The 12,489-nt window shown below is 40.7% G+C and overlaps 1 protein-coding gene across 1 annotated transcript in view; it reads right to left on the reverse strand.

Annotated features, from left to right (window-relative positions):
- Positions 1-1,575: 1,575 nt before the first annotated feature.
- The window catches only part of LOC147601379 (uncharacterized), a 23,693-nt gene continuing 12,779 nt past the window's right edge, over positions 1,576-12,489 (reverse strand). Inside the window, exons 3-5 of the mRNA XM_086744624.1 lie at positions 11,078-11,160; positions 5,141-5,231; positions 1,576-1,732 (exon numbers count right to left, since the gene is read on the reverse strand). Of these exons, the coding sequence (XP_086600750.1) occupies positions 1,628-1,732; positions 5,141-5,231; positions 11,078-11,160 (279 nt within the window). The 3' untranslated portion in view covers positions 1,576-1,627. The remainder of the gene's footprint in view (positions 1,733-5,140; positions 5,232-11,077; positions 11,161-12,489) is intronic.

The raw sequence follows: 12,489 nt of genomic DNA on the forward strand, positions 1-12,489 counted from the left end.
CCCTCTGAGAGAATAGGGAGAGAAAATATAAGGAAAAACGGCTCAAGGTTTGAGATAAGGACAGGGAGAAATCCTTAAAGTTACCGTCACGGGCAAAACAGACTCGACTTGGGGAAAACTATTCATTTATTACTACAAACAGCAGGATAATGAGACAGAGAACAAGATAACCTCCATCCACCCCTCCCTCTTCCCAAGCTTAACATTATCTCTACTACTCTCTACTACCTTCCCCCCCCGAGCGGCACAGGGGGGAAGAGGGAATGGGGGTTGCAGTCAGTTCATCATATGTTGTTTTACGCCGCTGCTTCATGGTTGGGGGAAGAACTCCTCACATTCCTCCCCTGCTCCAGCGTGGGGTCCCTCCCACGGGCCACAGTCCTTCGTGGAACTGCTCCGGCGTGGGTCATCTCTTCCAGGGGTGCAGTCTCTCCAGAACAGCTGTCCCAGCGGGCCCTCCACGGGCCACAGCTGCCTTCAGGCATCCACCTCCCCCGGTATGGGGTCCTTCATGGGCTCCAAGTGGATCTCTGCTCCTCCGTGGACCTCCATGGGCTGCAGGGGGACAACCTGCTCCACCATGGTCGTCACCACAGGCTGCAGGGGAATCTTGGCCAGGAGCCGCATTACTCCTCCCCCTCCTTCTGAACTGACCTTGGTGTCTGCAGCCGTTCCTCACAACAGGCTGGTAGATGTCTCTCAGGATCTTTTTTACATCTTATTCACTTCTCATCTCCTCTCCACTTCTTGCAGCTGGGCTGGACCGAGTCGGGCCCAATCGGCTGCCTGGTGAGAGGCCAGAGGGTGAGGCCTGTAAGGCCCATGCGGCCTGCGCCTCCCCCTCTGCGCCTCTGCCCCCGCTCAGCTCCTTCACATCTTCTCTCCTCTCTTTTTTTTTTTTCTGTTTTCCCATTTTTAAATACGTTATCGCAGAGGCGTTATCACGAGACATTCTGCTACCAATCGGCTCGGCCTTGGCCAGCAGTGGGTCCGCCCTAGGCCTGGCCAAGTCCCCTGAACAAAGGGGAGCGACTTCTAGCAGTTTCCTACAGAAGCTACCACCTTAGGCCCCCCCCTCACTAACAAAACCACGACACTGCTTCTGTTTTTTTTTATTTTTGTGTTGTGGCGATTTTTTTTTTCCTTTGTTTCCTCCTCTTGGCATTATATTTTCCTTTTATATAAGGAAATAATGAAATTGCGAGAAAATAAGTTCATTCATATTCTTGTCATCGTTCACTGATTCTATTTGCCAAATCTGGATGAATTATGCCGGTGATAAGTTATGGCAAAGCTTAAAGGTGCAGAAAGTGCTGCCAAAAATCTAACTGCCCACATCACAAAGCAAACTTGTCCTGAGTGCTGTCTCCTCCAGGCAACTAAAATCCACAATATTGCCTCTACATATCTAAGGTGTTGACGTTATGAGCCTATAAGCCAAACCAGCAGCAGAGCTGTCAATGTTCAGATCCAAGAAGGAGCTATGTATAATACGCCTTTATTTTCTGAATACTGTCTCTACACAGAAAATGTCAAGGGTCACGGTTGCTTACAGCTGTGATTCTCTCAGACCTTTCATCAGAATAACTAGCTTCTGGTTTATCACAGTCTATCTTGATTTCTCCCTTCATAGTGCCCAGTCCTCAAAAATGAAGTTTCTGCCTGAGTTAAGTGTCCAGCATGGTGCAAGCTGAGCTGAAATCTTCATCATATGGTTTATTTCAAGATGTCTCTGCTGGGGAGCAAAATAAGACTATGTTGTGAGAAAACAACTTTTTTTTTTTTTCTTCTTCTTTTACAACTACAGTAATTTAGATTATTTTAAGGGAAACTTTCAGGATGTTTTGGAGTCACCTGAGAAATAGACAGACCTTGAGCATTCCTGTCCAGGAAAGCAGCTCAGAATTATTTCAAGCATGGAAGAAAAAAAAAAAAGTAGTAAGGTTTTTTCCATATGAAGTTCAATATGCAATTTAAAAATATTATATATTTATTTGTCATATGACTCAGCTCACTGGTATAATTCTATGACAATCAGCAGACACTTTAGAAAAAGGCCACTAAATGTGCACAATTCAACCTGGATAAATTACATTTGTGCTCTAAATACACTGTGAAAATTACATTTTGAAGGACTAGTTTCTGAATTCATGGCTCACTGCTCTGCTCAAGAGCACATGAGCATGTAGTGACTTTTTTTTAGTACTGTCTGCTGGGTTAATTTGGCCAGAGAGCCTTACTAGAGCCTTCCTGAGCCTTCATCTAGGGAGGAGCCAAGGTGGAAGGGCTACTTTGCTTTGCTTTTTTTCCCCCTTGCTTTATTACTTTTCCCTAGACCTTTTTAGGCATAAAGAGTGCTTTTTACTAACAGCCAACATAGATTTAAATTCTGAATTAGATATATAAGCTTCTAGCACTGTCATTCATGGTCTGAAATAGTGGAATTGATAGTGGTGAATACTGAATACCTTTCAGTGCAAAAAGTGAATACCCAGACCAAAAGGCACTTTTATTTCCTGCATGACATCTTCACAGATTGCACAGTTCAAACTTGTTTAAAGAAAAAAAAGTATGGGACAATGATGATACCTGCTGAAAAGTGACTGCTTTTAGGTTGCTAAGCAGAAAGAGGTCAGCTTTTCTTTAATAACTTGACAATCGGAACCTTCATTTTAAAATATTACCTGAATGAATGACATTATTTTTCTTTTTTTGTTGTTGTTGTTTTATAATGACTAAGCTGTTTCACTAGCTTTATGCTTCATTTTTGCTGCCACATGATAATCAGAAGTTGAGATATAAAGATTTATTTTACCTGAAAATTAAATTTATTTTTGATCTACTTTGATTTACTTTGTCTCCTAGATATTTAAGAATTTTTCAGTGTCTCTTCATTTTTTTAAAGTAATCTGGGTTTAATAGACCAACTTGTGAAACCTGTTCAGCACAAGGGGAACAGCTGGCGAATAAACAGCTCCATGCAAATGCATTGATCTGTTCCTTCCATGCTGCCTTCCACAATGCAGTAGCCAGCATGCCATCATTCATCGAAGGAGGCTTATGGCAATGATACAATCACTGTTGACGTGGGTGGAAGCAATATAGAGATCTACAGCTGTTTAACAGTTAAGATCAGCTTTCCTTGTTGATTTCAAAAATATCATACCCAGGTAGATAAAAAATTGTGTACTGTTACGTGTGCCGATGTATTTTTGCCCCCATGCAAGTCCAAGATGAAAAAGTGTTTCCTTCTCTCTTCTAAGCACTCCTATCTCTGGCATTTATGCCCACATAAAATAGACATAAACATTGTTTCCAGAGCTAAATATAGGCAACTAAGTTGGTATATCTTGGAGTATTTCCACTGCCTGACTTGGAATTACAATGCTTAAAACCTATTGGTATATTGTCTGTTTTATTTCATAGAATCATATAATGGTTTGGGTTGGAAGGGACCTTAAAGATCATCTAGTTCCAATCCTCATTCTTCAACCGTAAGCAATGCAATGACTGATTTTTATTGTTCTACATGAGAATTACTCTTATGTTTTAGAAGGAGAACTGGGAGGATGGTGTTTTTCGTGACGTGTTAGTTGTTTCCTATGCTAGCTTAGACCTTCAATGCTTTCTCCTTATCTTTTCTCTTTTTCTTTTTGTGGTTCACTCAATGTGGCAACAGCTTTTTGTGTCTGCTTTTGGTGTCAGGATTACCACAAGCAGAGCTTCTACTGGTGGTGTGTCACAGCAGAAGGAAAAAAGATTTTGGGTCAAAATGTGAACATGGCAAGTTCCAGCTTGTCCAGACAAATCTAAACAATAAGACTACAAATAGATTGGCATGACATATTGTGGAACAGTTGTCAGAAAAATTGTGATCCAAGAGCTAATGTGTGGAGGATTGCAAATGCACCCAGACTTTCCTTCAGAGCACAGTTTACTGTATGGAAAACAAGGGAATAGAAATGGGAGTAAATAATCTGGTTTTAGGACATAAAACTTCAGCAGTGAGTAGGGAGGAAGAGTGCTGCTTGGTATTCTGAGACAAATGCAAGTATCAGGTATGATATTTATTTACAGATATGCCAATTTTTATATTGCATTTGCCAGAACTATTACCTGACAGAATACTCATTTCCAAGCTTGAGTCTAAATATACTGAAACAGTTCACAATTACTAAAACTTCTGCTGATGTTGCTGTGAGGTTGGGATTGTTCCAAGATCGTGTTGACATTTGTGTTTTTATTGCACTGCATGTATCTCTATGAAATTTAACAGTGCTGGATAGAGCAGGACTAGCAAGATGGGCCAATGCCTTTGGTAAATGACACGTAAACCACCGTTTCACTACTGGTTCACAGATCCCCGTCAAAGTGCCTTCCCTCCTCCTGCTTCCATGTTGTTTATTACTTAGTAACACACAAAGCCCCATGAAGCTGAAAAACAACCTACACAGAGATTCCTGAGACCTCATAGTGCATTTTTCCTCAATATATTATGTCAGTTAGTTGTGTGGAGATGCTACTAAGTGGTTCTAAAAGGCAAAATATCTTACTGATACGCAAGTTGTTGGTTTGCATGAACAGAGGTTTTAATGTGATCGTTCAGAGTGGCTTCACTGAAGCAATTTTACTGGCTTGTGTTAACCTGTCTGGGAGCCACTTATGGTATTAATAATGTTGCAGGTTGGCCCAGTATCATGTTCATTGTTGCAGTGGATCCGCATGACAAATGGATGGTTTGGCTCTATGAAAAAATGTCAATCCTTCTATTTCCAAAATACACAATAATATTCACTGCTTCCTAAGAGTGCATTATGTGCTCTGAGGCAGTTTTTATCAAAGCAGGCATAGTAGAGCTTCATGTTATGGATTCTTTTTTTGCCCCCTTATTGTCTCTTTCTGGTACTTCATAGCTATCAAGCTGCTTGTGATTAACACATTACACCTCTGTGTGCATGCCTACTGTTAGTCTGCTTTTTTTTGCTAGTAGGTTAATCCTCTAGAAAATGATCCTGTCTTTCATAATTTGTTAGAAGCTGCTCAGGAATTTATCCCTTCATGCTGAGAAAGAAGCACTTGGAACAGAAGCTGTACAGATGGAGCAAATCTGACTGGACTCTGATCGTACGAAGTGACTCACCTTACATCTGCAGAGGAACTGAGGGATAATTGTGCTTGTTGCTTTGATTTCCTTTGTCACGTTTCTCTGCACATCCTCATTCTGGCCACAACTAAAAGTAGAAATGACACAATGTGATGAGACAGTGGCTTCAAATGCCTAGCCTGAATAAGCTTTGGTGAGCAGGACATAGTCCACAACAACACAACCGGAGACTTTTGAATACCTCCCATTTCTAGATTTCTTTCTTTCAAGGAAGAGACTCTGCTGGTACCTTTATGAGTAAAAGCAGACCAGTCCAAGCCTCCACAGCCCCGTTTTCTATTTGCTGGATGCTCTGTTGTGCCCACCTTGTTATCTTGTGTTTGTGTACTGCTGTAGTCTCAGTGCGGGTCTAGACTTCGCTGCTGACTCTCAGTGGCTTCATAGCCCAGATCGCACATGAACTTCTTGTTGGGGGACTCAAGGAGACCTCATCTCTGCTTTCATTCTAGCAGCTGCAGCTATGTGAGGATCCTGCACTGCTTGATATTGTGGCAGGTACTGTGCGTTGGCCCTGTTCTCTTGAGTCACACAATGGAGGTAGAGGGGAAGTCTTCTCTGAGGCTCTGGCTCATATTCATGTGCAGAATAGCTCAGAGTCATGAAAGTCACTTTTCCACACTGTTCTCTGCATTTCTACTCTTGTTCAGGCCCTGTAATCTTGCTTCAGCCAACCAATTCTTGCACCCCATACAGCTTTCTCTTTTTTTTTTCCCCAGATGGCTTCATCTCTGGGAGTTCTTACTGTTTCTCTGCTTCTTTTCTGTTTCCCTGTTCCTTCACAAGCTTTAGAGTACAAGATGTCAGAGCAAGTATTCTACCATGTCCATGGGGTTTCATGCCCTCACCCTCTCCCCAAACTAACCTTCAGAATAACTTTAACTAGTGCTGCTGCATGGCAGCCCTTGATCTCATGGTTAACTTAGAATGAAACATTTGTAGGGAAGGCTTTCATCTACTTCCGAATGTTTTAAGGCTATTTCAAGGGTCGTATGCAGGAGGCATCTGGAAAAGCATTGACAGTTGCTCTATCACATTCATGCTAAAGGAAAAATAACTGCTGAACTCAGTGTAGTTACTGCATATTCACAATGAAGAACATTTCTGCTTCTGTTCTGCTTCTGTTCTTCTGTTAATGAAGAACATTTCTGCTTTTTTGCCTTTTTGATGCTTACACCTGAACCTTCTCAGGTTGTCTCCAAAATTATTTTGGTCTTAATTTTTTAAAAGATGTTTATGTTTGTATGCATCCCATTAAATTAGTGCTCTTGAGGCCAAGGGACTTTTCAAAAGACTGGCCATAACAAGTCTTTCTAATTGCTTTCTAATTGCTTTCCCACATTTTTGCTTGCTTTCTGCCTTTTATAAAAATAAAGTATAACATTTTAACTTGGATTAAGTAGGTAGCTGATTATTCCAATTATTCAATTAGTAGCCATCTCAAAAAGCTGTTGTCCCCAAGAGAAGACTTATAAATAAAAATATATTTTTTACAAAACCCTCAAACACCTAAAACACCCTCAGAAAGATGACTAGATCTACAGTGTTTTGCCAGTCGAGGTATAGTATTATCCATTATTACGTTACTCTTAAACTTTATCTCTGTGCCCTATTTGTAAAAGATAGCACTTAGTAGCAGCTCTCCAATGAAGAGTTTTCCATTTACCAGTCAGTAATAGACTCATAAAATTGTACAATAATCAACACTGAGGCAAGATTGAGGATTACCTTGTTGACTAGAGGGCTCAGCTACACTGAAACAGACAAAATTGGCCTCTAACTTGGAACTTTGGCTGCGTGGCTCTGAGATGAAAACCATTGTTCCACTTGCCTCAGTCTTGATGCTTGCCTGATTCTGACCTTTTCACTTCCATGCGTGATCCAGTGGGACTAAAGGGGAATCCTGTGGTGGCTGCAGCTGAGGCGCAAGGGCAGCCCTATGCCACTCGGTCCCAGCCAGGGTTTGCTCCAGCTTCCTAACATATGCTGTGCTGGGCCGTACTCTGCATTCATCAGTCTGATGCGGAGATGGCACACTTGGTGAGACAAGATATGGCCAAGGTTTGGTGTCTTACCTATTAATTCTGTAATGTGTTTTAAAGCTGATTCTCAACTGATTATCTTTTTAACAATGACTAGTCAATCGCCCAATACTGAGAGCTAAGTTCTGCCTCTTCACAGCCTACATTAAAAACTCAAGTCTGGAAATATCAGGAGCCTTTCCCTGAAGAAACTGGGCTGAATTGCTCAGAAGGAGCAAAGGGATGCTCAAAGGAGGGGGCTGTTGAGCTGGGCTGTGACTGTCATCACGTGTCTAGATATTCATGAGACATGAGAGATACAAGCTGTGTTCTGTAGAGAGTATTTTGTGCAGTACTGGAGAAAGAAAAAATGCTTAAAGTAAGACTTGTAGGCTGGGATTGGGAAGACTTCATTTCTGATTTGTAGATCAGGATTGTTTCTGTAATTTCCATGAAAAAAAAAATGCAGGATACTGAAGAGAAAGAATCCTTGAAGTGGGAACTAGGTGACTGTTAACAGCATCTCACTTTACTTATTGGTCAGATAACTTGCCTTTATCTGAGATAAATTTTGAAAATTGACTGTGGTCTTTGGATCCAAAACATCTGGAAAAAGCTCTGTCCTGGTTCTGGATAGGATACAGTTAACATTCACCTGAGCTGGGAGAGGAACTGGAGCTGGTGGCATCTGTGGCTGGGAGACACAGCTGGGATAGTTTACTAATTAGCCAACAGCTGGGACAGGTTACCCAAATTGGCCCAAGGGCTGTTCCACCCTACGTGACACCATGCTCAGTGTGTCAGTGAGGAGGGGGCTGAGAGGATTCTCCTGCTACTCAGGAGGAAGCTGGGCATGAGGATCCACTATGACCTATTGTACTATATTTGTTTTTAATCTGTTTTGTTTTCTTCTGTTATTTCTCTTAAATTTATTTTTTGTTTCATCTCAACCAATGAGTTTTGCCACATTTTGTTTACCAATTCTCCTCTCCATCCCATTGGGAGGGTCAGGGGGACAGTGAGTGAGAGACCATGTAGCTTGGTCCTGACCAGGGCTAAACTAAGACAAGCTTATATGAATGATAGGCAAAGACAATGTCCTCTCTTTTTCTTCCAGTACCTGTGGTTTAAAAACTTAGTTCTGTTTTGTTTTGGTTTGTTCTGGAGACTAGTAAGTGCCTGACTGAAGAAAAGGATTCATCCAGTCCTGACTTCAGTACCTAAACTCTAGAAGGTGATTAAGAGTTCAGACGTAACAATTTCCTACTGATTTGCTGCAACCGGAACAAGCTTAGTCCTTCATTTATTTGGCTTGATCTTCTAAATTGACATATCATAGATTGGGTACTAATTGAAACTTCCTACTTTTGTTTTGGAAGCCCAATGTTCTCCCAAAAGCAGGAATTTCAATCCTTTGCCTCTAGATGCCTACTTCATCTCCTAGTCTCTAGTACTGGGAGAACGTTTCTGTGCGTGTGCAGAGGTTTGAAACATGTTCTGCGCCATATAAAGAACCTGCAGTTCCTTGGTGTTACTAAGCAGGATTTAGAGGGCTATTAGCATGGTGTTAGGACAGTTGTTGGTTGTAGCCAAACAGGATCCACCTTTGCAGAGCAGGTGTTGTACATTGCAGAAATGTGAAATAAAAAAAGTAATTAGTGAGCTTTTTGGTAGCATGATGAGTTTACTCTTGAACCTTGAATATCTCATCTCTATGCTTTGCTGATAATGAAATTGAGTCAGTCCTAAGTTCATTTGTAGTTTGTCTCTCTAGAAAGGGCTTTGCCTCTTCTTTATAAGGCTGCTTTGATTGCTTTACAGCTGAGTGAATTCGTGTTGATGTTTCATTACTGACTGAATAGCACAAACTGTGAATATGAGATAGAAATTTTGTTGTTTTAAATTCCATTAAGCTCCCTGGCTTAAAGATCCTAGCCCTTAAAAATCAGATGTTCTGCATGGAAGTACACTGTACTACATCTGCTTAAATCCGTGTAAGCAACCATAGAGGTGGCAAGAGGAAAAGATACTGACACAATCACTGAAGTGTGGAGGAAGGAAAGTATTCAGTTGAAATCATGTTTCATTCTTCCAAGTTTATTATGTTAGGACTCAAATGAATCGTGCTGCACAATCAAATGCTTTGCTCAAAACACCACTTCCCCGTTTCATGACTGCTCGTTGAATGCTTTGTATATCTAGAATTTTCTTTTTCCTATTTTGAAAATAGCGTTCAAACTATTTGCTTTTAAGTGTTGGAATATCTTGAGTCCAAATGACTGTAATTGAAGATTGTTTTCTGATACCATCCAATAACTACAGAAAAAACCAAAATATTTTAATTGCATGCTTAGACTGAACAAGCAGAAAAGGTAATGCTCCAATATTAGCCTTTGACGAGACAAGAGATTCCTTTTTTCTTCTCTTATAAAATGCCATTTGAATTGCTTTGTACAATTATCAGTTTGTTTTTAAAGCTGCTTTTCCAAGTTTAGCAGACTTCTGCCATTTTATAAAAGCTAAGCAAGTCATGGAAGTCTGAAGAGGAATATGTGTAAAGAATAAGTTATATGTTTATGAAAGTGCTACTACAGTTCCTTTTGTAGGTTAGTAAAGACAGTCAGAATAACTTGAGGAGGACAATGACCATATAAAAGAAAATTATTTTAGTATTTTTGAGTAGAAACTTGTTCATCTCAGATTAACTTTCAATGCTGGCTACTGCATTGATACTTTGAGAAATATAGCATTGTTATTGGTTCTTCTTTCTTTGAGTTTTCAGTGTGAAGCAAAAAGTATTTATTCCATGAAGAACATTAACCTTGGATCTCTACATTTGTCTCAATTTTCTTCCATACTACTGTCTTTATGATAGCCCTTATATTCAACAGCTCTCAGCTAGTGTTTAAATGCGCAGACATCAATGTGGAAAAACATCCATACTATGGAGGAGCATTTAGGTCCAGTCACTCTAGAGATTTATGCTTAAAGTTACACGAAGCTGAATGTTCTTGACTGAAGTTTCATTATTTGTGAGCTAAAAGCATAACTGTCCAACACAGATGGCAGAATTAATCAGAGCTACTTAAATAACAGATTCTTAGGTGTTGCTCTCTAATTCTCAAGCATGGTGAAATAATTTTAAAGTCAAGTTGCAAGCAGAGATGTGTAGGTCTGGAAAGCAATGTATACTGTGTTAGTGAAGCATGTTAATGCACCTACTTAATTTAAAATTAAAAACAAAACAAAACATGCAGATCTAAATTGTGTGGAAATACTCTGGAGCCACAGTTCATACAAAAACTATATTGGTTTAACTGCTAATTATGCAAAGCCAATGTAGCCCCAAAAGAATGACCTGCGTCCACACCAAATGTCAAGGCAGAAATACAATTCCCTGAGAAAACCAAGGGGCTGTGCAGTGTAGCCGAGGGCTGGGGCAGAGCATCCCTTACAGAATGGGTGGGAGTCTGGTGGAGGAGAGCCCCAAGTGCATTTCAGGTCTGACAGAGTAATCAGCTGAGGAAATCTGATATGCAATAAACAGAGCTCCATAACATTACTTGAAAGTCACTTTTCAGGATGTAACTATTTAAATTCTATACAACTTATTATTTCTTCCTGACAAAATCTTTTGTTCCTGAGTCTTGCCTGTATAGAGCAGAACTGCTCTTGCTGCTGTTAGAAAAGAGAAGGAAAGTGCAAAGTTAAGAATGGGTGAATTGAAATATTTTTGTAAATAAAAATGCAAGTGTTATGCAGTCATGCTTTTCTGAATAGTCAATCTATGCACATTTTATGTCTGGATTGCATGAAACTATGACTTTTTATTAGATTTGTCTCTTTGGAATTGGGCACCCACGTTGGACACCAGAAAGGACTGGGGTGGGTTTACCTTGACTGGATGCAGGTGCTCGCCAAGCCACCTTCATCCCCCCCTCCTTGGCAGGACAGAGAGAGAAAATAAGAAGATAAAACCTGTGAGTTGAGATAAAGACAGTTTAATGAAAAAAAAAATATGAAAAGCAAAGGCTATGTATGGAAGTAAAGCAAAAAAAAACCCCCACAAAACCCAAGGAGATTTATTATCTACTTCCCATCAGCAGGCGAAGTCCAGCCACATTCTGGGAAGCAAGGCCTCAGTATGTGTAGCAGCTGCTTGGGAAGACAAAAGTCTTTGTAATAAATGCTCCCCCCTCCACCACCCACCCCACAGCCTTTCTCTTAGATTTTATTGCTTAGCATGACATCCTGTGGTGTGGAATATCACTTTGGCCAGGTTGGGTCAGCTGACCCAGCTACGTCCTCTCCCAGCCTCTTGCCACCCCCAGCCTGCTGGCCTTTGCAGGCGTGTGTGGGGTTGGAGAGACAGCCTTGAAGGCTGTGTGAGCACTGCACAGCAGTCCCGAAGCACTGGTGTGCTATCAGCACTGTTCTGCCCACAAGAGTCAAGCACAGCACTATACGGGCTACTGTGAAGAAAGTTAACTCCATCTTAGCTGGGCTGAGTATAGGAATAAAAAGAGATAAACATAAAAAGAGACAACCCTGTGTGGATGGTTACATTTTTTTTTCATTATTAAAATATAAATGTGATGCTCTGGATCCATGACTTTACCAAAATGATGCTGCATCTGTATTTGACTGAATAACCTTTGATTCAGCAAGGGTAGATATACTTCTTACTAAAATTATTGCATTTGACTTTCTAACCAAATTAGACCTCATATGTGAGATGTTCTAACTAATCTCTGTGGGTTTTATACATTCATCCTTGTCTGCAGATAAAATGGATTGCTTTAGATAGAAGAGAGAAACAATGAGTAAACCTCATTGCCATGTGGTTCCTGAGAGAGGTCTCTGATTTTGAGCTTACTCTTTGCAGAACTAGTCTGTTTGCGCCGATAATCGCTGTTGGAAAACAGAAAGCTGTCATTGCTGGGGGACATTCAGGTCTGTCACCCCAGAAAAATAAATCTCTTCTCATACAGCTACCATAAGAAGCAATCTGTTTTTCAGTCAGAGGGTCAGGTGTGGCTGTTGTTTTACCAGGTGCAGATAAATCATTTATTGCTATGCTGCTGTGGTAGTCATAATGGGAAGGGAAAGTTCAAGAGATTTTCTGTTGACAGATAAGAAGTTTTGTCAGTTTTGCTATCGTTGTTGCACAGCTTTAGGGTGAACACAGAAGTTAGTAGAGGTCTGCGGAGCTATTTGAAATGTTCAGGAAGCTCCTAATTCAGCATTCAGCAATTGCTGTAGCCATGTGTTTGTCAAGTCCTTGTAGATACTCAAGCGGATCATTCT

This window comes from Chlamydotis macqueenii, chromosome 3 (genome assembly GCF_036417535.1).
Source record: "Chlamydotis macqueenii isolate bChlMac1 chromosome 3, bChlMac1.mat, whole genome shotgun sequence".
NCBI lineage: Eukaryota > Metazoa > Chordata > Aves > Otidiformes > Otididae > Chlamydotis > Chlamydotis macqueenii.